The 25,846-nt window shown below is 42.5% G+C and overlaps 1 protein-coding gene across 4 annotated transcripts in view; it reads left to right on the top strand.

The window, feature by feature from the left end:
* The window catches only part of zfyve9a (zinc finger, FYVE domain containing 9a), a 63,196-nt gene that overhangs the window by 18,283 nt on the left and 19,067 nt on the right, over positions 1-25,846 (top strand). For 2 of the 4 annotated variants that reach the window (XM_061919623.1, XM_061919622.1), the window contains 9 exons: positions 1,732-1,839; positions 10,950-12,238; positions 14,563-14,662; positions 17,081-17,257; positions 20,296-20,444; positions 20,676-20,805; positions 21,067-21,189; positions 24,728-24,883; positions 24,946-25,170. In XM_061919623.1, the coding sequence (XP_061775607.1) occupies positions 1,770-1,839; positions 10,950-12,238; positions 14,563-14,662; positions 17,081-17,257; positions 20,296-20,444; positions 20,676-20,805; positions 21,067-21,189; positions 24,728-24,883; positions 24,946-25,170 (2,419 nt within the window). In that variant the 5' untranslated portion in view covers positions 1,732-1,769. The remainder of the gene's footprint in view (positions 1-1,731; positions 1,840-10,949; positions 12,239-14,562; positions 14,663-17,080; positions 17,258-20,295; positions 20,445-20,675; positions 20,806-21,066; positions 21,190-24,727; positions 24,884-24,945; positions 25,171-25,846) is intronic. The other 2 variants (XM_061919624.1, XM_061919625.1) reach the window with 2 other exon arrangements.

The raw sequence follows: 25,846 nt of genomic DNA, 5'->3' as shown, positions 1-25,846 counted from the left end.
TGTTCTCCCCGTGCCAGCTTGGGTTCCCGATTGGTACTCCAGCTTCCTCCCGCCTCCAAAGACATGCACCTGGGGATAGGCCCCCCCTACCTCCAAAGACATGCACCTGGGGATAGGTTGATTGGCAAAACTAATTTGGCCCTAGTGTGTTAATGTTGCCTAGTGTGTTAATGTTGTCTGTCTATCTGTGTTGGCCCTGTGATGAGGTGGCGACTTGTCCAGGGTGTACCCCGCCTTCCGCCCGATTGCAGCTGAGATAGGCTCCAGCGTGATACTGAAGGGAATAAGCGCTAAAGAATGGATGGATGGATGGAACTTGTTTAAGTCGGGGTCATACTTGCCAACCCTCCCGGATTTTCCGGGAGACTCGCGAAATTCAGCGCCTCTCCCGAAAACCTCCCGGGACAAATTTTCTCCCGAAATTCAGACGGAGCTGAAGGCCACGCCCACTCCAGCTCCGTGAGAACCTGACTCAAGGTTGTGACCCTCGTAAACAGGACAATACTGCCATCTACTGTACATAGAATAGCATTTCTGTTCTGAAGCCTACAGTAAAGAGATATAACTTCATCACGTCGCCTGGTTTTTGACTCCAACCCAATATATTACACCTTTGATCAGCAAAATAAAGAAATATGCTTGCAAGTTCCAGAACGATTGGAAATAAGAATTTCAGTTTATCCAGGAGAGTTTGAAGGGGAAGCAGTATGTTGCCTATAAATTTTGTAGAACAGACTATATATACTCAGCCATGAACGGTCTGTCAGCAAAGCACAAAGCGTGCGCAGCGCAGCATCGTTCACAACCCAGTATTATGGGCCACCGCGCAAAATGAAGACCCGATGGCAAAGATGGCTATGCTGATAGCTGGAAGCAACATCCCGTTCTCATTTGTGGATGTCTACAACAAATCTGTGAAGGATGTTACCTTTCACTCACTTAGTGAAAGGTAAGTGTTGTTGTTAGTTTTTTTTTAGTAACCAGCAAGCACAGTACAGTTAGTAGAACAACTGTGTTTTTATTACTGTGTATTTGATCGGTGCCGTCTGAAATTCAACTATTTCTTTTATTTATATATATATAATAAAATACATATGTATAGCTAGAATTCACTTAAAGTCAAGTATTTCATACATATATATATTTGTATATGCAATACTGGAGTTGGTGAATTATACGCCACCCCTCTTAACCATGCCCCTCCACCCCCACCTCCCGAAATCGGAGGTCTCAAGGTTGGCAAGTATGGCCATGACCCACCCCCGCCAAATTTTTATTGGTTGACGTGCGTGTGTGTGACGATTGCTGATATATGTCCAGTTTCTTACGTGAATGAGATAAAAAATATTATTTGATATTTTACGGTAATGTGTTAATAATTTCACACTTAAGTCGCTCCAGAGTAAAAGTATGAAAAAAACTGCGACTTATAATCCAAAAAATACGGTATAGTCGGTCTGTCACACGTAAATCGAAAATTTGTACAATTCGGGGTTTGTAAATCAAAGTTCAACCGTACTTTTGCCAATAAAGTGTAGCATCTGCATCTTACCTCACTGAATGGTGAATATCATACACAATCTCGCTTTATATCGCTGCTATGATCAAGATGCTGAGGGCCAGCAATGAGCCGTTTATGGACAGGAGTCGAGGGCACATAAAAAGGACAATAGCTCCCATTTCGTGAAGGACAGATTTTGTCATTGACGACACGCTCTCCCCTGTGTGAAGGTTCACGTGGCCGCGGGCAAGGTGGAGCTTCCTGATCCATGGAGAATTATTTCCAGGCCGAGGCGTTCAACCTGGACAAGGTGCTGGACGACTTTGAGCAGAACGAAGGTGAGCCTAGAACAGACGATAAGGAGTAGAATGTACGGCAAACTAGGGATGTTATATTCAGGTTTTATACTGATAATCCAGGAGTGAGATTGGCCAATTCTGATACAGATCTCAGTCATTAACTGTACATTCTTACATTTATTTGTGGTGAGTGTTATTGACAGTTTAACAATATTAACACAAATTAGTTCCTTATTTTCTGTTAATACATACAGTTGTTTGATCAAAACAAAGACAATGGTACACTAAAGGAAAAAGTAATATCCAATACTCATTTTAATTCTTTGTTTTTTGCCCAGAAAGTCTTCATGTGTCGTTCCTGAGTTTGTAAATATTAGGAAAAATGTATTTTGAGGAAAAGATATTAATCTGATCACTTTAGTATTGATCATTTACTGATTGTACGTTTGGTATCGACACCACAAATTCATGGATTGATCCACCCTTCAAACAATGCTGACGCACTAACATTTGTTATGTTAAATTCTCTATAGACTTATTAATCTACTTGTTAATTTCCTGTTAATAATTGGTTACTTTCTGCTGAAATGTTCTTTCATCTACACTTCTTAAACTTTATTTAGAAATACAGCTGGGCGATATGGCCTTTTATTAATATCTCGATATTTTTAGGCCATGTCACGATACACCATATATATCGCGATATTTTGCCTTAGCCTTAAATGAACACTTAATACATATAATCACAGCAGTATGATGATTCTATGTGTCTACATTCAAACATTCTTCTTCATACTGCATTAATATATGCTACTTTTAAACTTTCATGCAGAGAGGGAAACCACAACTAAGTCAATTGACCAAAAGTGTATTTATTAAACAGTTATTAAACAGTGGCACAGACATTCATGTCATTTCCAAAACAGAAAATGCAAGATTGTCAGAGACATTTTAAAACAAGCTATGAGTGCACTTTTGTGCATGATGTCACTAAGATGACATATCAAAACAACACTAAATTAAAGTGCACTTTTTGTACAGAACACCACTACAATAGTTAAAAACAAATAAAGTGCACTTTTGTGCATGATGTCACACAAGATATTTCAGTAACTATCAAATTAAAAACGAGCTGCATAATAGGAAATCAAATAGTGTATGTCCTCCGCTATGTGGTAGGTTCCTGCGGACGTTATCTTCTTCTGTTGTTGACTATTTTTTCATACGATCTGGAAATTGATGCGTCGGCATTTTGTGGGTGTGGCACCGAACGGAGATGTTGACATGCTCAGTTTCATGCACTCTTCATTCTCTAGCGGGTGACTTTTCAAATGATGCTACAAATTAGCAGTGCTGCTACTTATTGTAGCAACGCTTTTGCCGCATAATTATTAATTATTCCTCCATTTTCTACCAGATTCGCACCTTCTCTCTCCCGTATTACCACTCGCAACGCACCATTAGCATCACAGCTAATGTACCCATGTAGCTACCTCTCTGCTAGGGGAGGGCGTGTGACGTTGCACACGTGACGTACTTAAGAAGGTGCGCTTGTTTATGTCTCCGTGAGAAGGAGACACGAAAGAGTGGGAAACACATGCAGTGTAATGCCCGCAGCTAAAAGCAACTGTGTGAGAACATATACTCGAATATCACGATATAGTCATTTTCTATATCGCACAGAGACAAACCCGCGATATATCAAGTATATCGATGTATCGCCCAGCCCTACTATGAACTTACTTCTTCTGTTTAAAGCTATATTAGCGGTTAGCTTAGCTATTAGCATGCCTGCTTCTTGCTTGCTCCTTGTATGTAACGTGTTAGCCTCAACTTCAAGTGATAATGATACTTAAGATACGTGTTAGAAATTCAGTTTATTTTCTCTAATGGAGGTCAATCTGCTCGGTATTAAAAGACATTATTCGACATTGGCAACCACATACTTTATCATCAATCTGCACATCTCCATTGGAGACCATTTATTGTATGTTAACTCTGTAGGATTTGTTCAAAACTGGAAGCAGTTAAAGCAAATTTGAGTGCAATACTTGGCTGCAACCAGCAGAGGAGCTGTTGATCTAGAAAAGGGGTCGGGAACCTTTTTGGCTGAGAGAGCCATGAAAGACAAATATTTTAAAATGTATTTCCGTGAGAGCCATATCACAATTTTTAACACTGAATACAACTAAATGCGTGCATTTTTTAGGTATAATAAGACTCAAATTATTTTTGATAACTTTGTTATTTCTTGAACAGGTGCGGTAGAAAACGGATGGATGGATTAAAATGCATGAGAATGTTTTATATTTTGAACGTTATTTTTAACATCATGATTACCAGCGGAATTATTCATAATTTATTGTGTTAAGCAGGGGTGGACATTACGTTGATCGCAAGCTACCGGTCGATCGCGGAGGGTGTCAGTCGATCGCAAGCCAGGCATTAAAAAAATAGACATAAAAATAAGCAATCATCAATCTTCACCAAGACTTCACTTTCATCAGTTGTTTGACATTTTTGGCACCCGAGGATCTTGTGAGATGACGCTAGCTGCTGCGAGCTCATTATTAAGAAAAAAAACACTGACAGGACGGAGAGATACACTTTTTATTTTAACAGACTCTTGGGCTGTACCTGCTGTCAAAACTCTAAAGACCGACTGCACAGTTCCTGTCTTCACCATAAAAGACCCGCTTTATCTTGCCTGTGCTAACAAAATAAGAGTCTCAGAAAGCTAGCGTGCACAAGCTAGCAAGCTAGCCAATGTATTTCTTATAAAGTTGTTGCACCTTTCCTGCTTCCGGCGCCTAGACCGTAGTCAAGGAGCGCAGGGAAGACACTTCTCCAGGGCCCATGGATTCTCGGGGCAACACCCTTCACTTTACCCGGCAGGGGGTCTTCACAATTCCGGACTCCAGGGCAAAATGACGAGTCCAGCGATTAGTTGCAAATTGTGGCCTTTTATTTCCGTCTTGCACACAGTCAAAATCCCACACAAAAACACTAGCCACTCCTCCGCCCTCAGCCACCGCTCCCTCTCCTCTCTCGCCCACACACTCACTGATGTCACTCACCTCCTGCCAGACATTAAAGGGCCACACACATATATGCTACTCTCATAACAAAGTGTTTAAAAACGAGTGTGCAACCACTTTCATGTGGTATTGGACAGAAAGAAGGACTTTTTTTCTCCTCCATTTGAAAACGCGGACGTTATCAGCACCACTGTCTGATTCCAATCAATGCAAGTCATCAGAATCAGGTAATACACCAACTTATATTCTTGTCTTCATGAAATAAATGAATCTGTATGTCTTAAACATGCTCGTAGTATCATTTAACACCATTAACTTGTTAACAAAAATGTCTCTTTCATAAATAAATAAATATAAATTATAAATATGAATGAGGTAGATCTCCTCGACTTGGTCAATTGAAAAGTAGCTCGCCTGCAGAAAAAGTGTGGCCAGCCCTAGTGTTAAGCAATGTCAGCTAAGATTTATCCGAGAGCCAGATGCAGTCATCAAAAGAGGCACATCTGGCTCTAGAGCCATAGGTTCCCTACCCCTGATCTAGAAGAACATCATTAATGATTAACTGGGAAGCACTCCTCTGTTCTCATGGAAACAGAAGTACGGAAGGAATATTCATAGATAAATGTTCCCATTCCTGAAAGAAAAATCAAATAACACAATTACTTGATTAATTTCCGCAAATTTTAGCCATGCTCACCTGAGTAACCACTTCTTAGAACAGCTGCTCTTGTCCGCCGTCATGGAAAAAAACACGGAGGCATTGAGGGGGAGAAAAAAAAAAGTAATTTGCAGCTTCCCAGGAGCTTTGTGTGGGACTGCTTAATTGGTCCAAGACACACGCTCCCAAAAATGTATCCGGGTTTAATTTTTGTGATTGTGAAGGAACGCTTCCAATGTAGCAAGACACAGCCAGCCTGATGATTCATACCTGGCGATTATTACAATTTGTATGTGCGTGCGTGTTTCTGGGTGCGTGTGAGGTTGCCCCGGCAACAAGAAGAGCTGCCTTGCTTGCATTCCAGCCCAGGGAGGAGAGCAGCAGCAGTCACGCTGACATGACCACGTTGTGGAAGTTACAATATCTTTTTTTTTTTTAATACAGCGTTCCACTGTCGTTGTGACTGACTGACATCTCCCTGGGGGGGGGGCCCAGTTAGTTGGCCCACTTTCTTCCTAATTGGCCGATCCTTGTATCGTTCCTCGACACACTAGCCTCTTTCTTCTGTTGTTGTCATCTTTTCAGTGCTTATTTTTACTTAAAATTTTCAGCGCTTGCCCAGAAGGAGAAGCAAAACAGTTGCTAATGCTACTAAAGCAAAATCAAACTCGGATCCGTTTTCTTAATTTGTTCCTCTCTTGGTTGTGGCCTAGAGTGTTTATGCTGTATGTAGGAAATGATAATAAGTAGTAGTAGGGCTGGGCGATATGACCTTTTATTAATATCTCGATATTTTTAGGCCATGTCACGATGCACGATATGTATCTTGATATTTTGCCTTAGCCTTGAATGAACACTTGATACATATAATCACAGCAGTATGATGATTCTATGTGTCTACATTAAAATATTGTTCTTCGTACTTCATTAATGTATGTTACTTTTAAACTTTTATGCAGAGAGGGAAATCGCAACTAAGTCAATTTAGCAAAACTGTATTTATTAAACAGTTATTACACAGTGGCACAAACATTCATGTCATTCCCAAAACAAAACAGAATAGAATAGAATATAAAGTACTTTATTGATCCCTGGGGGAAATTCAGTACCATAGTTCGCTCACAATAAACAATAATAATAATAAACAATATATGACATATTATATATTAATATATGAATAATATAAATATATTCTACATATATTCTACATTTAAGTGCAGGCAAGGAACATATGCATTATACAGTCTGATGGCTGTCGGTATGAAGGACCTCCTGTGTTGTTCCGTGTTACATTTTGGGAGTCTGAGCCTTCCACTGAACATCCTCATTCTCTCCACAAGGTCCGAGTGTAGTGGGTGGGAGGTGTGGTCCATAATGGCTAGGAGTTTTGCTAGACTTCTTCTCTTTGACTCCACCGCCAAAGAGTCCAGCTCCGCTCCCACCACATTACTGGCCTTCTCTACCAACTTGTCCAGTCTGTATGTGTCCCTCGCTCTCAGCCCGCTGCCCCAGCAAGCCACGGCGTACAAGAAGGCGCTCGCCACCACTGACTCGTAGAACATCTTCAACATCTTTGTACAGACGTTGAAGGATCCTAACCTCCTGAGGAAGTAGAGGCAGCTCTGTCCCTTCTTGTAGAGGACCTCAGCGTGTTTTGATCCATTCAGCTTGTTGTCCAGGTGTACTCCCAGGTATTTATAATCCTCAACCATGTCCACATCGACCCCCCTGATGGAAACAGGGGTCGCCGGAGTACTCTTCTTCCTTCCCAGGTCCACAACCAGCTCCTTGGTCTTCGTCACATTGAGCTGGAGGTGGTTCTTTCCACACCATGTGACAAAGTCCTCCACCAGTGCCCTGTATTCCTCATCATCACCATCCTCAATACACCCCACTATCGCAGAGTCATCAGAAAACTTCTGAAGGTGGCAGGACTCTGACTGATAGTGGAAATGGGTGGTGTAAATGGTGGAGAGGACTGTACCCAGCGGGGTCCCGGTGTTGCTGACCACCCTGTCAGACACACAGTCCTGCAGTCGAACGTTCTGTGGTCCGTCAGTCAGGTCATCTACAACCCAGGACACCAAGGGGGCCTCCACCTGCATCTTCTCCAACTTCACACCCAGTAGCCCAGGCCGTATAGTATTGAAAGCACTGGAGAAGTCACAAAACATGACCCTCACACTGCTTGCAGGCTTGTCCAGGTGGATGTGGGCTGGGTTCAGCAGGTAGATAACTGCGTCCTCCACTCCCAGTCGTGGCTGGTTGGCGAATTGGAGTGTGTCCAGGTGGGGCTTGACTGTAGGGGGGAGTTGTTCCATGACCAACCTCTCCATGTTCTTCATGATATGGGAGGTTAGCGCCACCGGCCTGTAGTCCTTTGACGTGCTGGGTCACGTGCACTTCAGGATGGGGACCACGCATGAGGTTTTCCACTGTGTGGGGACTTTCTGTAGCCTATGTGCAAGATTGTCAGAGACATTTTAAAACAAGCTATGAGTGCACTTATGTGCATGATGTCACTAAGATGATATCAAAACACTAAATTAAAGTGCACTTTTTGAACAGAACGCCACTACAGTAGTTTAAAACAAATAAAGTGCACTTTTGTGCATGATGTCACACAAGATATTTCAATAACTGTCAAATGAAAATTAGCTGCATATCAAATAGTGTATGTCCTTCGCCATGTGGTAGGTTCCTGGGAACATTATCTCCTGTTGTTGACTATTTTTTTTCATAGGGTATTGATGTGGAAATAGTTGTTTCGGGATTTAGTTAATGTGGCACCGAACGGAGATGTTGACATGCAGAGTTTCAAGCACTCCTTATTCTCTTGCGGGTGACTTTTAAAATGATGCTACATTAGCAGTGGTGCTACCGTTTGTAGCAATGCTTTTGCCGCATAAATGTTCAACATATTCCCGCTTGAAGCCAAACCACCGCCAAACGATGGACCCCCTGCTGTTTTTCCTGGGAATTAATTATTCCTCCATTTGTTACCAGATTCGCACCTTCTCTCTCTCGTATTACCACCCGCACCTCTCAGCTAGCGTTACCATGTCGGTACCTGTCTGCTCCGCGGGAGCGTGTGACTTTGCACACGTGATGTATGTAAGGAGGTGCGCTTGTTTTACTGGATGTGTCTGTGAGAAGGAGAGACAAGAAAGAGTGGGAAACGCATGCAGTGTAATGCCAGCAGCTAAAAGCAACTGCGTGAGAACATATACTCGAATATCACGATATAGTCATTTTCTATATCGCACAGATGTAACGAGTAAATCGATATATCGCCCAGCCTTAATAAGTAGGGAAATATTACAAGACTGTTCCCAACACAAAATGTGACTGATGACTGTTAGACAACTACAACGACCTACTGTTTCTTTGCTATATAGCTTTTCAACTTACAGAGGAACTGCACTTTCTTTCACAATTTTGTGAATTGTTCGAAATCTTTATGAGAGAGAAGAAGAAAATAGGTTTTAGGTTTTTTTTGCAGTTCAACATGTAAAAATTGGCTCGTTCTTGGGAGCAATCAATTCTACCTCTAACCTCTCACTTCAAAAATGCATTGAAAAACCATCAACAATACTTCATTTATGTTCACCACTAGGGATGCACCGATTAATCGGTAACCGAATATGGCAAAAAAAGCCACATTCGGCCTTCGGTGGAATGAGTTAAAAACAAGGCCGAATAGTGGCGTGTGACGCAATTTTTTGACGCAGTGACGCAATCAACCAACGTGCAGTGACGTTGGGATATGTTGTGTACCTGTATAAGTGTATGAGGTTACAAGCACACACTTATTGAGATTTAGTGGGGCCTCTGTTTACATTATTAGCCTGTTGTGTAGGCTACCTGTATAAGTGTATGAGGTTACAAGCACACACTTAATTGAGATTTACTTGAGCCTTCTGTTTACATTATTAGCATATCTACTGTGGCTAAGCAGACTTTTGCCAAAAGGACAATAATTCATTTGTTGTGGGTTTATCCACTTTAATGCACTTTATTTATTTTTGGAATGTATGTTTTGTTTGAAGGCCTAATATAAATGAAAAACTGTGTTTTTTTGAAAAGCAAAGGCTACTGGAATATTAAAAAAATGTCAATATTCAATAAAATAAGACTTTATTTGAAAAACATGTCTAAATATTTATTCTAGGCTATTTATGCAATATTAAAAAAATTGTGAAAAAATGCATTCATTATTCTGTATTTGGTAAATATTATTTACATTATTTACGATCCGGGGGGTGGGATTTGGAGGGGGTTGGGGCAGGGAGGGTTAGGTTTGGTTGATAAGAGCACTTCAGTCATCAACAATTGTATCATCTTAAAAATGCACATTGAAACGGTGTAGGTTTGATTTCCTAGGATATGTTCAGCGAGCAGTGAACATAGTGAGCTCAGAAAGCATAAGAACAAGTATATACATTAGAATATTTATAATCCGGGGAGGTGGGATGTTGTAAGGGGAGGGTGTTATTCCAGGGTTGTAGTTGACTGGAGGTGTTATTTTAGTGCGGTTTTGAAGAAGGATAGAGATGCACTTTCTTTTACACCTGTTGGGAGTGCATTCCAAGTGTACATATATACTAGGAGTGTGGGAAAAAATCGATTCAAATTTGAATCGCAATTCTCACGTTGTGCGATTCAGAATCTATTCTCATTTTAGAAAAATCTTTTTTTTTTTTTTTTTTATCAATCTAACAAAACAATACACAACAATACCATAACAATGCAATCCAATTCCAAAAGCAAAGCTGAGCCAGCAACACTCAGAACTGCAATAAACAGAGCAATTGAGAGGAGACACAAACACCACACAGAACAAACCAAAAGTAGTGAATATTATCAACAACAGTATCAATATTAGTTATCATTTCAGCATAGCAGTGATTTAAAATCCCTCTTTGAAATTATCATTAGACATTTATAATAATAAAAGAATAGTGTCACAGTGGCTTACACTTGCATGGCATCTCATAAGCTTGACAACACACTGTGTCCAATGTTTTCACAAAGATAAAATAAGTCATATTTTTGGTTCGTTTAATAGTTAAAACAAATTTACATTATTGCAATCAGTTGATAAAACATTGTCCTTTACAATTATAAAAGCTTTAAAAAAAAATCTACTACTCTGCTAGCATGTCAGCAGACTGGGGTAGATCCTGCTGACATCTATGTATTGAATGAATACACAATCCTTTTGAATCGGAAAAATATCGTTTTTGAATCAAGAATCGCGTTGAATCAATTAATAATGGAATCGTGACCCCAAGAATCAATATAGAATCGAATCGTGGGACACCCAATGATTCACAGCCCTAATATATACAGTCTGAAATCAGACTTTCCTCACACATCTGATATATTGCTGCAAATGACCGTAATGTTTCTCTGTGAATGTGTGTGATAACATGTTCTTCTCCTCTTACTAGATGAGACCGACTCTCCACTTCTCACGGATGCCAAGTGGACCCAGATTTTAGCCCCGCCGTCCCACCTGCTCTCGCTGAACCCCGCCCTGGCCCATGCAGATCTCAGCCCGTGTGAGAGTCCACTTGCCTTAAAGACCCTCCCCAAACCCTCCTCCAACGCAGACACCAAAAGACATTCAGGTGGCGAACTTCCGTCTTGGGCAGCAGAAGAGCGGCCGGCCGATATCCACAGCCCGTTGCTGCCCCAGCCCAATATCGGCAAACTGGTGTGCGGGGACGACGTGGAGGACAGGCACCCGCGCTTGGATGACGCAATTAAGGAGACCCGGTCGAGTTCTTCCGTCCAGGAGGCCGATGCTCACACGGAGGAGTCGCGTGGGGAGGCCTCCACTGTGTCCCATTTCACCTTTGAGATGGGACAAGAACAAGAAGAGACAGTCTCTGCTGAGCGTGTGGAGACAACTACACTTAATGGACAAGCTGGTGTCCAAGATGAGCCTCACACTGAAGCTTCACAGGAGTTTGAGCAAAATAGACAAAGTACATCCAAGGATGAGCTTGTAGAACATTGTGTAAATGGAGAGACAGATCTTCAGGCTGCTGAGGATAATAGTAGTCCAAGAAATGAGATGAGTAGACTTGAGGGACATTCCGAGCAGCTCCTCAGCTCTCCGAACGGCCTGGAGCTTGAGAACGGAAGCAGGTTAAATGTTCAGGTGACAGAGGAGGACGAGGAGAGCTTGTCTCCCTCACCCGTCCCCTCCAAGGAGGACTCTGTGACCGAGGAGAAGGAGATGGAGGAGAGCAAGCAGGAGAACGGCGACGGGGCGACGGCAGGTGGTGTTCTACCAAAGCTGAACAACAGTCGTCTCCGTCCGGTTAGCGTTCCGTACGGAGGAGCGAGACCCAAGCAGCCAGTCAGCCTCAAACTTCAGATCCCTCAGCCCGTTACAGGACAGGTCCAAAATCAGTTCGACCAGTCCGCCAGTAGCAAGAACAAGAACTTCGACAGTCGCCGAGGGACACCGTCTGAAACGACACCGGATGTGACTCCGGTCGGTGTAAACGGGGACGAGGTTGTCCTCCCCTCTCCTCTGACGTTGTCCTCGGAGAGTCCAGACAATGACATCCAAGCAGGACAGCAGGGCTCCCTCAGCAGGAAGCAACCCAGCTCTTTAGGGGAGGTTGCCCCTGTGTGGGTACCCGACTCCCAGGCCCCCGTGTGCACCAGATGTGACCTCAAGTTCACCTTCACCAAGAGGAGGCACCACTGCAGGGCTTGTGGCAAGGTGAGGCCAACACGACACTCCTTGTATTCCAGCTTGTCAGGACTGGAAAAACAAATGTGGATTTAGTTTTGAGTAGACTCGTTTAGTGCAGTATACTTTCAGTTACTGAGTATTCACACAGCCATTATTGTCTATAAAAGCTGGCAACACAAGTGAATACACGTCACAGTCAAATTATTATAACAAACTACAAACCCCGTTTCCATATGAGTTGGGGAATTGTGTTAGATGTAAATATAAACAGAATACAATGATTTGCAAATCCTTTTCAACCCATATTCAATTGAATATGCTACAAAGACAACATATTTGATGTTCAAACTCATAAACATTTTTTTTTTTTTTGCAAATAATAATTAACTTAGAATTTCATGGCTGCAACACGTGCCAAAGTAGTTGGGAAAGGGCATGTTCACCACTGTGTTACATCATCTTTTCTTTTAACAACACTCAATAAATCTTTGAGAACTGACAAAACTAATTGTTGAAGCTTTGAAAGTGGAATTCTTTCCCATTCTTGTTTTATGTAGAGCTTCAGTCGTTCAACAGTCCGGGGTCTCCGCTGTCATATTTTACGCTTCATAATGCGCCACACATTTTCGACTACCACGTTTGCTTTTTATCAGGGTGAACTCTCATTTAAAAAAAAGATTAAATGTAGGGGTTTACGCACCTTTTTTTAACCTGTTTTGTATCGTTAAAAAGCTTAAAAAAAATAAAATAAAAAAAAGATAAGCATGCTCAGTTATGAAGCTGAGAGCCTCGCTCGGCTCCTTTTGATAAAATCCTTCCAGAATATAGCCGCCTCCATACATGCAGCCGGGTGTCAAGCGCAGCACTTTGCTACTTAATTTCCCCTGGTGGTAAACAAATGCTGTCTGTGTCACGCGGTCACAATGATGACACCAACAAACAAAGGCCACAGTTCCACTCACGTGCCACATATTTGACCCTAATAAACTGCCAGACACCATCTGTAATGACTTATTCATTGTTTGTAGGGATGTCTGATAATATCGGACTGCCGATATTATTGGCCGATAAATGCTTTAAAATGTAATATCGGAAATTATCGGTATCTGTTTCAAAATTATCAGTATCGGTTTCAAAAAGTAAAATTCATGACTTTTTAAAACGGACCTATAGAGAATTACAGAGCGCCAATAAACCTTAAAGGCACTGCCTTTGCGTGCCGGCCCAATCACATATTGTGAATTAGTGAATTATATTTATATAGCGCTTTTCTCTAGTGACTCAAAGCGCTTTACATAGTGAAACCCAATATCTAAGTTACATTTAAACCAGTGTGGGTGGCACTGGGAGCAGGTGGATAAAGTGTCTTGCCCAAGGACACAACAGCAGTGAATAGGATGGCAGAAGCGGGGATCGAACCTGGAACCCTCAAGTTGCTGGCACGGCCAGTCTATCAACCGAGCTATAGCGTCCGGGTACTTAAAGTGCCCTCTTTTGGATGATTCGATGCTGATCCGCCTCCGATTGGGATGGTTTCCTGCTGGCTCCGCTCTGGACGGGACTCTCACTGCTGTGTTGGATCCGCTTTGGACTGGATTCTCGCTGCTGTGTTGCATCCGCTTTGGACTGGACTCTCGCTGCTGTGTTGGATCCATTATGGATTGAACTTTCTACCAACCGAGCTATGCCGCTACGGATTTTCACACACACAAGTGAATGCAAATTATACTTGGTCAACAGCCATACAGGTCACACTGGGGGTGGCCGTATGAACACCGTTAACATTGTTAAAAATATGCGCCATACTGTGAACCCACACCAAACCAGAATGACAAACACATCCAGAACCCCTTGCAGCACTAACTCTTCCGGGACGCTACAATATACACCCCCGCTAAACCCCTTTCTCCCTCAACCCCCAATCCCGCCCACCTCAACCTCCTCATGCTCTCTCAGGGAGAGCATGTCCCAAATTCCAAGCTGCTGTTTTGAGGCATGTTTAAAAAAAATAATTCACTTTGTGACTTCAATAATAAATATGGCAGTGCCATGTTGGCATTTTTTTCCGTGATTTGAGTTGATTGATTTTGGAAAACCTTGTTACATTGTTTAATGCATCCAGCGGGGCATCACAACTAAATTAGGCATAATAATGTTTTAATTCCACGACTGTATATATCGGTAATTAAGAGTTGGACAATATCGGATATCGGCAAAAAAGCCATTATCGGACATCTCTAATTGTTTGTTTGGCATGATGCACACCTGCACAATGAAATATCATCCAATACTGGATTAGTAAAAAAAATTCAAAAATACAACTAACCGGTTCTGTTTCTGCATGACTGCAGGTGTTCTGTGGGACCTGCTGCAGCCTGAAATGCAAGCTGGTCTACATGGACAAGAAGGAGGCTCGCGTCTGCGTCACCTGCCATTCTGCCCTAACCAGTGGTGAGCCAAGCTGTTTGTTTACATTCTTTTTTTATTTCTCTTTGCTATTTGGGCTTATTGAATCCTATTTAGAATAAAACTAAAAAACATATTTTTATATTGTGTTCTTAGTCCATAAGTAACAAACGTGTACTTCATGATAATTTTTATTTTTACACTTTTTTCCCCCAAATTCCATTGTATGTTATACTCTCCGGACACCACCAGATGGCAGTATAAGTGTCCACATAAGCGGCCATTAGACCCCAATTCTGTAGTGTACACAATTTTGGAAATACGAGTTAAAAGGTGCTGTCCACACATGTGGCCACTAAGCTTTTAGAGGTTGAACATCCATGTTAAACATCCCATCACATTGGGTTGAGTTTTTTCTTGCCCTGATGTGGGATCTGAGCCGAGGATGTCAATGTGGCTTGTGCAGCCCTTTGAGACACTCGTGATTTAGAGCTATATAAGTAAACATTGATTGATGTTGTTGAAGGTGCCAGGCTCGGGGTTTCCTGAAAATCCATAATAAGCTTTTTTTGGGCCCAAAAAGTGCCCAGAAGAAGGTTCTTGAAGTTACCAGCTTGTTTTTCATGACAGAACTACCAACTGTTGGTGTCAGTGACTTAGCAAATCCTAAGAAAAACAAAAAGAATAGTGAAGTGAAGTGAATTATATTTATATAGCGCTTTGATCTAGTGACTCAAAGCGCATTACATAGTGAAACCCAATATTGAAGTTACATTTAAACCAGTGTGGGTGGCACTGGGAGCAGGTGGGTAAAGTGCCTTGCCCAAGGATACAACGGCAGTGACTAGGATGGCGGAAGCGGGAATCGAACCTACAACCTTCAAGTTGCTGGCACGGCCACTCTACCAACCGAGCTATGCTGCCCCAGAGGTTGCACCAGGTCTGCCAAGACTACCTGTATATATAAATGAGATCATATTTGGCCCACCAAATTTTATATGGCCTGCAAAAGCTTGGAAATAATGTGTCAATAAAGTACTTTTATCTTTTCTTGCGGATGTATTCTTAAAAAATACATGTGTTGCATGCAATTGCCTATCTTTTAAACTTTAATACTATCTGATAATACAACAAAAAATATTCTATCACACATTCCAAGAATATTACTTGTTAAAATACAAATACTTAAATTATGAGCTCGACATACAAAACAAGTTATCCTTTAAATTGTACTGTGTAAAATTGTCAATAGATTTTAAAGTAAAAAAAAGGGTTAAAATAAAGTTCTATTTTGGTTTCATCTGACCACAAGAGGTTTCCACCCCCATGCTTCACAGTAGGTATGGTGTTCTTGGGATGCAACTCAGTATTCTGCTTCCTCCAAACACGAGGAGTTGAGTTTATACCAAAATGGATACATGGATGACACAGCAGAGGATTGGGAGAATGTCATGTGGTCAGATGAAACCAAAATAGAACTTTTTGGTATAAACTCAACTGGTGGTGTTTGGAGGAAGAAGAATACTGAGTTGCATCCCAAGAACACCATACCTACTGTGAAGCATGGGGGTGGAAACATCATGCTTTGGGGCTGTTTTTCTGCTAAGGGGACCGGACGATTGATCCGTGTTAAGGAAAGAATGAATGGGGCCATGTATCCTGAGATTTTGAGCCAAAAACTCCTTCCATCAGTGAGAGCTTTGAATGCTTGACCAAATACTTACTTTACAAATAAATTCTTTAAAATTCCTACATATGAATTCCTGGATTTTTTCCACATTCTGTCTCTCACAGTTGAAGTGTACCTATGATGAAAATGACAGACCTCTGTCATCATTTGAAGTGGGAGAACTTGCACAATCGCTGGCTGACTAAATACCTTTTTGCCCCACTGTACTTTGAATTATTTACATTATTTACAATCCGGGGGGTGGCATGCTGGGAGGGTGTTAGGTTGGGTGTCTATCAGCATATGTCAGTCATCAACAGATATATCATCTGAAAAAGGGACATAACAGTGTAGGTCTCACTTCGAAGCATATGTACAGCGAGCAGTGAACATAGTGAGCTCAGAAAGCAAAAGACCAAGTATATACATTTGATTATTTACACTTGATTATTTACAATCTGGGGAGGTTGTATGTGGTGGGCGGAGGGGGTTAGGCTAGGGTTGTAGCTGCCTAAAGGTATGCAGTTTTCCCAGGCTTCTTTTTAGCTCAAACAGATTATAACTTAATATGTTAATAATAATAAAATACAATATATACTAATGATACAAATAATAAACAAGGTAAACCTAAAGTATACCACACAAGTATTTACAGTATGTACAGGGTGGCCTGTGTTAAGAAAAATGTCAGAATGTCCTAATCCTCTTAAAAGGGATTTAAGAACCTTTTTGTTCTTGTTCCTGAACGGGGCCCCATTGTTCTTTTGAGTAAATGCATTCTGTACCTTCGCCAGCTCCGACGTCAGAGTCGCAGGTCGCCGTCAGCAACCATAGTCCCAACCCCAACAACCCAGCCGAGTACTGCTCCACCATTCCCCCTCTGCAGCAGGCTCAGGCCTCCGGAGTTCTCAGCTCGCCACCTCCCACCGTAATGGTGCCCGTGGGGGTCCTCAAGCCACCTGGCAACGAGGGTATGACCTTCACGCATTCTGCCCTTTATGTGGATGGATGCCATTGATAAACAAGCCTGTGTGCTTTTTTAATGAGGCTTTGTAACATTGTCTATCATCAGAGAACGCAAATATACGATTAAACAGAACTTTTAAGATTCATACTCTGCCTGATAAAATGTTTTACATTTCTAGTTAAATGAAGATATAAGATTGAATAAAAGAACAATTATTTTCCCAAATAGAAAAATACTTGAAAGCCTCATAAAACTTTATATTATTTTTAGCTTGTCTGTAGCTGTAAAGCTAGCAGTTGGGAGTTTAAGATGTTATGGTCTTAATGGCGCCTCCTCAGGTAGAAAAAGTTTACTGCACATCAGGGCTGGGCGATATGGCCTTTTGTTAATATTTCGATATTTTTAGACCATATCACGATACACCATATATATCTCCATATTTAGCCTTAGCCTTGAATGAACACTTGATGCATATAATCACAGCAGTATGATGATTCTATGTGTCTACACTCAAACATTCTTCTTCATACTGCATTAATACATGCTACTTTTAAACTTTCATGCAGAGAGGGAAATCACAACTAAACGTGTATTTATTAAACAGTTATTAAGCAGTGGCACAAACATTCATGTCATTTCCAAAACAGAAAGTGCAAGATTGTCAGAGACATTTTAAAACAAACTATGAGTGCACTTTTGTGCATGATGTCACTAAGATGACATATCAAAACAACACTAAATTAAAATGCACTTTTTGTACAGAACGCCACTACAATAGTTTAAAACAAATAAAGTGCACTTTTGTGCATGATGTCACACAAGATATTTCAATAACTATCAAATAAAAATGAGCTGCAAATAGTATATGTCCTTCACTATGTGGTAGGTTCCTGCAGACGTTATCTCCTTCTGTTGTTGACTATTTTTTTTCATACGGTGTTGATCTGGAAATGGTTGCTTCGGCATTTTGTGGGTGTGGCACCGAACGGAGATGTTGACATGCGGAGTTTCAAGAAATCTTCATTCTCTAGCGCAGTCCTGGGCAAATTAAGGCCCGGGGGCCACATGCGGCCAGTTGATCTTTTCAATCTGGCCCGCCGGTCATTCCCAAATAATTGTTTTAGATGTTTAAGGTGGAAAGTGAAGCTGCCATTATGATGTGCACTCATGTTTTCTAATGACCGGAAGTCTTCAACTATACTAAGTTTTTCAATGGTTGGAATCTGCATCATATACTAGTTAACTATGGTCATTTAATTAGTTACTATGGTCACTGTGAGGTATCTCAGATTGTAGGTGGGGTTTTTTTCACTGTTTGTTTCATTTTGGTTGCGTTTCGGTTGATTGTAAAATATGTTGTCAATATTCAGTATTTTATCATTCATAGTAAATATTGTAAATCCCACTTTCTTTATTTTCATGTATATTCTGGGTGTCTCATTCAGTAAAAAAATTTAAAATAATAATTCGTTTTTTAAGGCGGTCTGTCATAAAGTTTTTAGCTTCCAATTATTATTTTGAGGTTTTGTATTAGTATTTTTATGTAAATAATTGCCCAAGCCTGCTCTAGAGGGTGACTTTTCAAATGATGCTACAAATTAGCAGTAATGATACTATTTGTAGCAACGCTTTTGCCGCATACTTGACATATTATTGTCTGTTCAACATCTTCCCGCTTGAAGTCAAACCACCGCCAGACGATGGACCCCGTGCTGTTTTTCTTGGGAATTAATGATTCTTCCTTCATTTGTTACCAGATTTACATCTTATTTTTCACATATTACCACTCGCACCACTCTGCTAGCATCACAGCTAATGTTACCCATCCTGCTACCTGTCTGCTCCGTGAGGGCGTATGACGTTGCATGCGCGACAGTATGTGACGTACAGTGGGGCAAAAAAGTATTTAGTCAGCCAGCGATTGTGCAAGTTCTCCCACTTCAAATGATGACAGAGGTCTGTCATTTTCATCATAGGTACACTTCAACTGTGAGAGACAGAATGTGACAAAAAAATCCAGGAATTCACATTGTAGGAATTTTAAAGAATTTATTTGTAAATGATGGTGTAAAATAAGCATTTGTTCAACCATTCAAAGCGCTCACTGATGGAAGGAGGTTTTGGCTCAAAATCTCACGATACATGGCCCCATTCATTCTTTCCTTAACACGGATCAATCGTCCTGTCCCCTTAGCAGAAAAACAGCCCCAAAGCATGATGTTTCCACCCCCATGCTTCACAGTAGGTATGGTGTTCTTGGGATGCAACTCAGTATTCTTCTTCCTCCAAACACCACCAGTTGAGTTTATACCAAAATGGATACATGGATGATACAGCAAAGGATTGGGAAAATGTCATGTGGTCAGATGATACCAAAATAGAACTTTTTGGTATAAACTCAACTAGTGGTGTTTGGAGGAAGAAGAATACTGAGTTGCATCCCAAGATCACCATACCTACTGTGAAGCATGGGGGTGGAAACATCATGATTAGGGGCTGTTTTTCTGCTAAGGGGACAGGACGATTGATCCGTGTTAAGGAAAGAATGAATGGGGCCATGTATCCTGAGATTTTGAGCCAAAACCTCCTTCCATCAGTGAGAGCTTTGAATGCTTGACCAAATACTTATTTTCCACCATAATTTACAAATAAATTCTTTAAAATTCCCACAATGTGAATTCCTGTATATTTTTTTTTCACATTCTGCCTCTCACAGTTGAAGTGTACCTCTGTCATCATTTGAAGTGGGAGAACTTGCACAATCGCTGGCTGACTAAATACTTTTTTGCCCCACTGTATGTAAGAATGTGCGATAGTTTTGTTTCTGCGCGAAGGAGAGACAAGAAAGAGTGGGAAACACATGAAGTGTAATGCCCGCAGCTAAAAGCAACTGCGTGAGAACGTATCCTCGAATATCACGATATAGTCATTTTCTATATCACACAAATATGGAGTATATTGGATGTATCGCCCAGCCCTACTGCACATACATGCTCACTAAATCTTGACTAAACAACGCATGCCTGTCTTATTCCACTGCAGCATCCATGACACAGGAGCAAATGAGAGTCTTGTGTGCTGATGGCGTTCTCACTAACGGGGACACTGCAGAGTCCCCCAAACCTCCTTCCTCCAGGTCACTAGCCGTCACGACTTATGCAAGCAAAACCTCCGGATTGGAGTCTGTCGAGGTACACGTGCACACACAGCTTCATGTGTTAAAATAAGTCGCATAGGGTTCCTGGAATAAGTGTCTCGTAAGCTGAGTGGCACTAAAGAGCCAGGGCAGAATTAGCATTAGCTGTATGACTAAGCTCAGCTCTCTAGAAGCTACTGTCACTTATTTGCCCAAAGGCTCTCCTCGCTGTGTTTATTAACCTTTTGTGCACATTTCACACACACTTCTGTCTCCCTGCCCACAGGCAGCTCCGGCTCCCGTGGGCCCCCAGGGCAGCCCCGTGGGCAGCGCCCTGAGCCTGATCCCGGAGGACGGGCTCCCTCCCATCCTCATCTCCACCGGAGTCAAAGGAGGTACGGGAGGCCACATCACAGGTGCTTGCCCCCATCCTCACCATCCTGCCTCTGCGTCCTCCATATTGCACATCGGTGCCGCACGTGTGCTCATGTGCTTAAATGTTCACCGCCATACTGTCATGATGTATGCTCACTGTATGGACAAAAGTATTGGGACCAACTGTCGCCTCTCCCGATTTTTTTTTTGTCTAATGGAATTCTCACAGATGGTCCTGCACACACTTTCTTCCACCAGGCTCCACTGACCTCTCTGCTCCCTTTTGTCCTCTTCACGTTCAGACTATGCAGTGGAGGAGAGGCCGTCGGCGATGGTCCTCATGCAGCAGCTGGATGAGGGAGGCCCGGACCCCCTGGTCTTTGTCCTCAACGCCAATCTGCTGGCCATGGTCAAGCTTGTCAATTGTGAGTCAACGCCTTGTTGGCATACTCTCTCTAAAATAAGCCATTGAGATTAGAGATGTCCGATAATGGCTTTTTTGCCGATATCCGATATTCCGATATTGTCTAACTCTTAATTACCAATTCCGATATCAACCAATACCGATGTATACAGTCGTGGAATTAACACATTATTATGCCTAATTTTGTTGTGATGCATTAAACACGGTGGGAGAGGGTTTAGTGCGTCTGTTAGAGATGCACGGTTTGCGGTCTCATCTGCGGATAAACCGCGGGTCGGGCGGGTGACATGACGAAAAAGTAGATTTTAATTAGATTTGGGCGGGTGGCGGTTGAATCATCCGGAAATATTTGATATACTGTGCATGGTTCTGGGATCGGTATACTTTGCCATTCAAAGAGCCATTTAAGACCAGTGTCACAAAGCGAAGAAGACAATAGGAGACGCTAATATTCTCTAGAATGACTACAGGCAGTCACCCAGATAATAAGTATTAGGGCGTGCTATGAAGTCATTGACATTGTCGCCCTCTACAGCATGTTTGACCTGCTTGTCAGTCCAACAACATGTTGTGTGTGGCTTCCGCAGCAACACCCACACGACTGCAAGGCATACTGGGTGACATAGAGTACACTAATGGTTGTGATATTAACAACTTTAACACTCTTACTAATATGGGCCACAATACAAGATTGACAAACACATTTCGGGAAGACATCCTCCCAGTAACACAACATAAACGCAACACAACAAATACCCAGAATCCTTTGTATCCATGACAATTCCTGACTATTTTATACACCCCGCTAGCAGCAAACCCCGCCACCCCCCATCTCGTGCGTCGGTAAGGTGGGCGGGGTTGGGGGCGTGGGGGTGTAAAATATATTCAGTAATTGTCACGGATACAAAGGATTCTGGGTATTTGTTGTGTTGCGTTTGTTGTGTTACTGTGAGGATGTTCTCCCGAAATGTGTTTGTCAATCTTGTTTGGTGTGGCTTCACAGCGTGGCGCATATTAGTAAGTGTTAAAGTTGTTTATATCACAACCATCAGTGTACTTTGTGTCACCCAGTATGCCTTTCAATCTTGTACATGTGATTGCGGGAGCTGCACACAACATGTTGCCGGACTAACAATCGGCTTGTACATGTTGTTGAAGATGTTAAAGGCAACGGCTTCACAGCACGCCCATATTCTTGTCATCAGGATGAACGCCATTGGATTAACGTGAGAACGTCAGCGGCTCTAATTGTCTTCGTTACTCTGTGAAACGGATTTAGACGACTCTGTGAGTGGTAAAGGTGGCCAACCTCAGATGTATTTCAGCGGGCGGGTGACAGGCGGATCCGTTTCTGATAAAATGTTGGTTCGGGTGGACGGCGGGTGGATGACGACTTTAGTGACGCAGTTGCGGATGATATAATTGCCTATCCGCGCATCTCTAGCGTCTGCCTCACAATACAAAGGTCCTGAGTAGTCCTGGGTTCAATCCCGGGCTCGGGATCTTTCTGTGTGGAGTTTGCATGTTCTCCCCGTGACTGCGTGGGTTCCCTCCGGGTACTCCGGCTTCCTCCCGCCTCCAAAGTCATGCACCTGGGGATAGGCCCCTCCCACCTCCAAAGACATGCACCTGGGGATAGGTTGATTGGCAACACTAAATGGTCCCTAGTGTGTGAATGTTGTCTGTCTATCTGTGTTGGCCCTGTGATGAGGTGGCGACTTGTCCAGGTTGTACCCCACTTTCTGCCCGATTGTAGCTGAGATAGGCACCAGCGCCCCCCGCGAACCCAAAGGAAATAAGCGGTAGGAAATGGATGGATGGATGGATGGATGGATGCATTAAACAATGTAACAAGGTTTTCCCCAAAAAAATCAACTCAAGTTCTAGAAAAAAAATGCCAACATGGCACTGACATATTTATTACTGAAGTCCATCCATCCATCCAGTACCCGGAGGGAACCCACGCAGTCACAGGGAGAACATGCAGACTCCACACAGAAAGATCCCGAGCATGGGATTGAACCCAGGACTGCAGGACCTTCGTATTGTGAGGCAGACGCACTAAACCCTCTGCCACCGTGAAGCCCGCACAAAGTGCATTTTGTTTTTTAACATGCCTCAAAACAGCAGCTTGGAATTTGGGACATGCTCTCCCTGAGAGAGCATGAGGAGGTTGAGGTGGGCGGGTAGGGCCTAGCGAGGGGTGTAAATTGTAGCGTCCCGGAAGAGTTAGTGCTGCAAGGGGTTCTGGGTATTTGTTCTGTTGTGTTTATGTTGTGTTTTGGTGCGGATGTTCTCTGCGATGAGGTGGCGACTTGTCCAGAGTGTACAGCAGCCTTCCGCCTGATTGTAGCTGAGATAATTACCAGCGGGAATAAGCGGTAGAAAATGGGATGGATGCCTCAAAAGAGTAGCTAGGAATTTGGGACATGCTCTATGCCAGGGGTAGGGAACCTATGGCTCTAGAGCCAGATGTGGCTCTTTTGATGACTGCATCTGGCTCTCAGATAAATCTGAGCTGACGTTGCTTAACACGATAAGTAATGAGTAATTCCACTGGTAATCACAGTGTTAAAAATAATGTTCAAAATATTAAACATTCTCATGCATTTTTAATCTATCCATCTGTTTTCTACCGCACCTGTTCAAGAAGTTGCGTTAATGGTCAGAAGTTATTTATTTATTATTGGTTAGTGTGGAGCTTGCCCTCCTGGGGGTTCTTCAGACCACCAAGCACCGACACGAGAGCCTGTTTCAGGGTTACAATATTGTTTTGGCTGCTGCTTATAACAGAGCGACAGGTGATTAGATAACAAGGCCCAGGTGGGCCATCTACGCACCTGTCGCTGCAGGCCCAAAGGCCACGCCCCCTCCACAGTTAGCTTCAGAATAACAATATTATTACAAAGAATAAGAGACATATTATACTCTGGAAATGTTGGTTTTACTTAAAAATGCACGTCTTTAGTTGTGTTCAGTGTTAAAAAAAATATTATATGCCTCTTATGGAAATATATTTTAAAATATTTGGCTTTTTGGCTCTCTCAGCCAAAAAGGTTCCCGACCCCTGCGTCCGGGAAGAGTTAGTGCTGCAAGGGGTTCTGGGTATTTGTTCTGTTGTGTTTGTTGTGTTACGGTGCGGATGTTCTCCCGAAATGTGTTTGTCATTCTTGCTTTTTGTGGGTTCACAGTGTTGTGCATATTTGTAACAATGTTAAAGTTGTTTATACGGCCACCCTCAGTGTGACCTGTATGGCCGTTGACCAAGTATGCGTTGCATTCACTTGTTTGTGAAAAGCCGCAGCTATTATGTGATTGGGCCAGCATGCAAAAGCAGTGCCTTTAAGGTTTATTGCCACCCTGTACTTCTCCCTACATCCGTGTACCACGCCGTACAGCGGCGTTTTGAAAAGTCAAATATTTTACTTTTTGAAACCGATTCGGATAGTACATTTTAAAGCATTTATCGGCCGATAATATCGTCAATCCGATATTATCGGACATCTCTAATTGAGATGTTTTCGTACTCTTCTTCACAGACGTCAACAGGAAGTGCTGGTACGTGACGACAAAGGGCATGCACGCCGTGGGCCAGGCGGAGGTGGTGATCCTTCTCCAGTGTCTCCCTGATGAGAAGACCTTCCCTAAGGACATCTTCACCCACTTCGTGCACCTCTACCAGGAGGCCCTCGGCGGTAAGACCTCATCAGGCGCTGCGGTTCACAGCCTGGCTTTAAATGATTGTGTTTGTGGTCAGGCAACGTGCTGGGCCACTTGAGCCACTCCTTCTTCACGCAGAGCTTCCTGGGCAGCAAGGAGCACGGCGGCTTCCTCTACATCAGCCCTTCTTTCCAGTCGCTGCAAGATCTTCTTCTGCCCAACCCGCCCTTCCTCTTTGGAGTCCTCATCCAGAAATGGGAGACTCCTTGGGCCAAAGTTTTTCCTATCCGTCTTATGCTGCGGCTGGGCGCAGAATACAGACGTGAGCATCATACTTTGTACCTTTTATGCCCGTTGTTTTCTTTCTTCTATCAGAGGAGCTCAGGCATTCAAACATGACACTTTAAAGGCCTACTGAAAGCCACTACTAGCGACCACGCAGTCTGATAGTTTATATATCAATGATGAAATATTAACATTGCAACACATGACAATACGCCCGCTTTAGTTTACTAAATTGCAATTTTAAATTTCGCGCAAAGTATCCTGTTGAAAATGTCGGTATGATGACGTGTGTGCGTGACGTCTCAGATTGTAGCGGACATTTTTTTCCAGCCCGATCCCAGCTATAAGTAGTCTGCTTTAATCGCATAATTACACAGTATTCTGGACATCTGTGTTACTGAATTTTTTGCAATTTGTTCAATGAATAATGGAGACATCAAAGAAGAAAGCTGTAGGTGGGAAGCGGTGTATTGCAGCTGCCTTTAGCAACACAAACACAGCCGGTGTTTCCTTGTTTACATTCCCCAAGGTGAAGCTTTACTATGGAACAGAGCGGTCAAGCGAACATGGTTCCTGACCACATGTCCACCGGCAGGTTTTTTGTGAGAAGATTGTGCTAATAAGTCGGCTCTTATAATAATAATAATAATAATAATAATAATGGATTAGATTTATATCGCGCTTTTCTATTATTAGATACTCAAAGCGCTCAC

Source organism: Nerophis ophidion, linkage group LG14 (assembly GCF_033978795.1).
Source record: "Nerophis ophidion isolate RoL-2023_Sa linkage group LG14, RoL_Noph_v1.0, whole genome shotgun sequence".
Classification (NCBI taxonomy): Eukaryota; Metazoa; Chordata; class Actinopteri; order Syngnathiformes; family Syngnathidae; genus Nerophis; species Nerophis ophidion.
The sequence above is the reverse complement of the archived record's forward strand: the minus strand, read 5'-3'. Positions and strand labels throughout refer to the sequence as shown.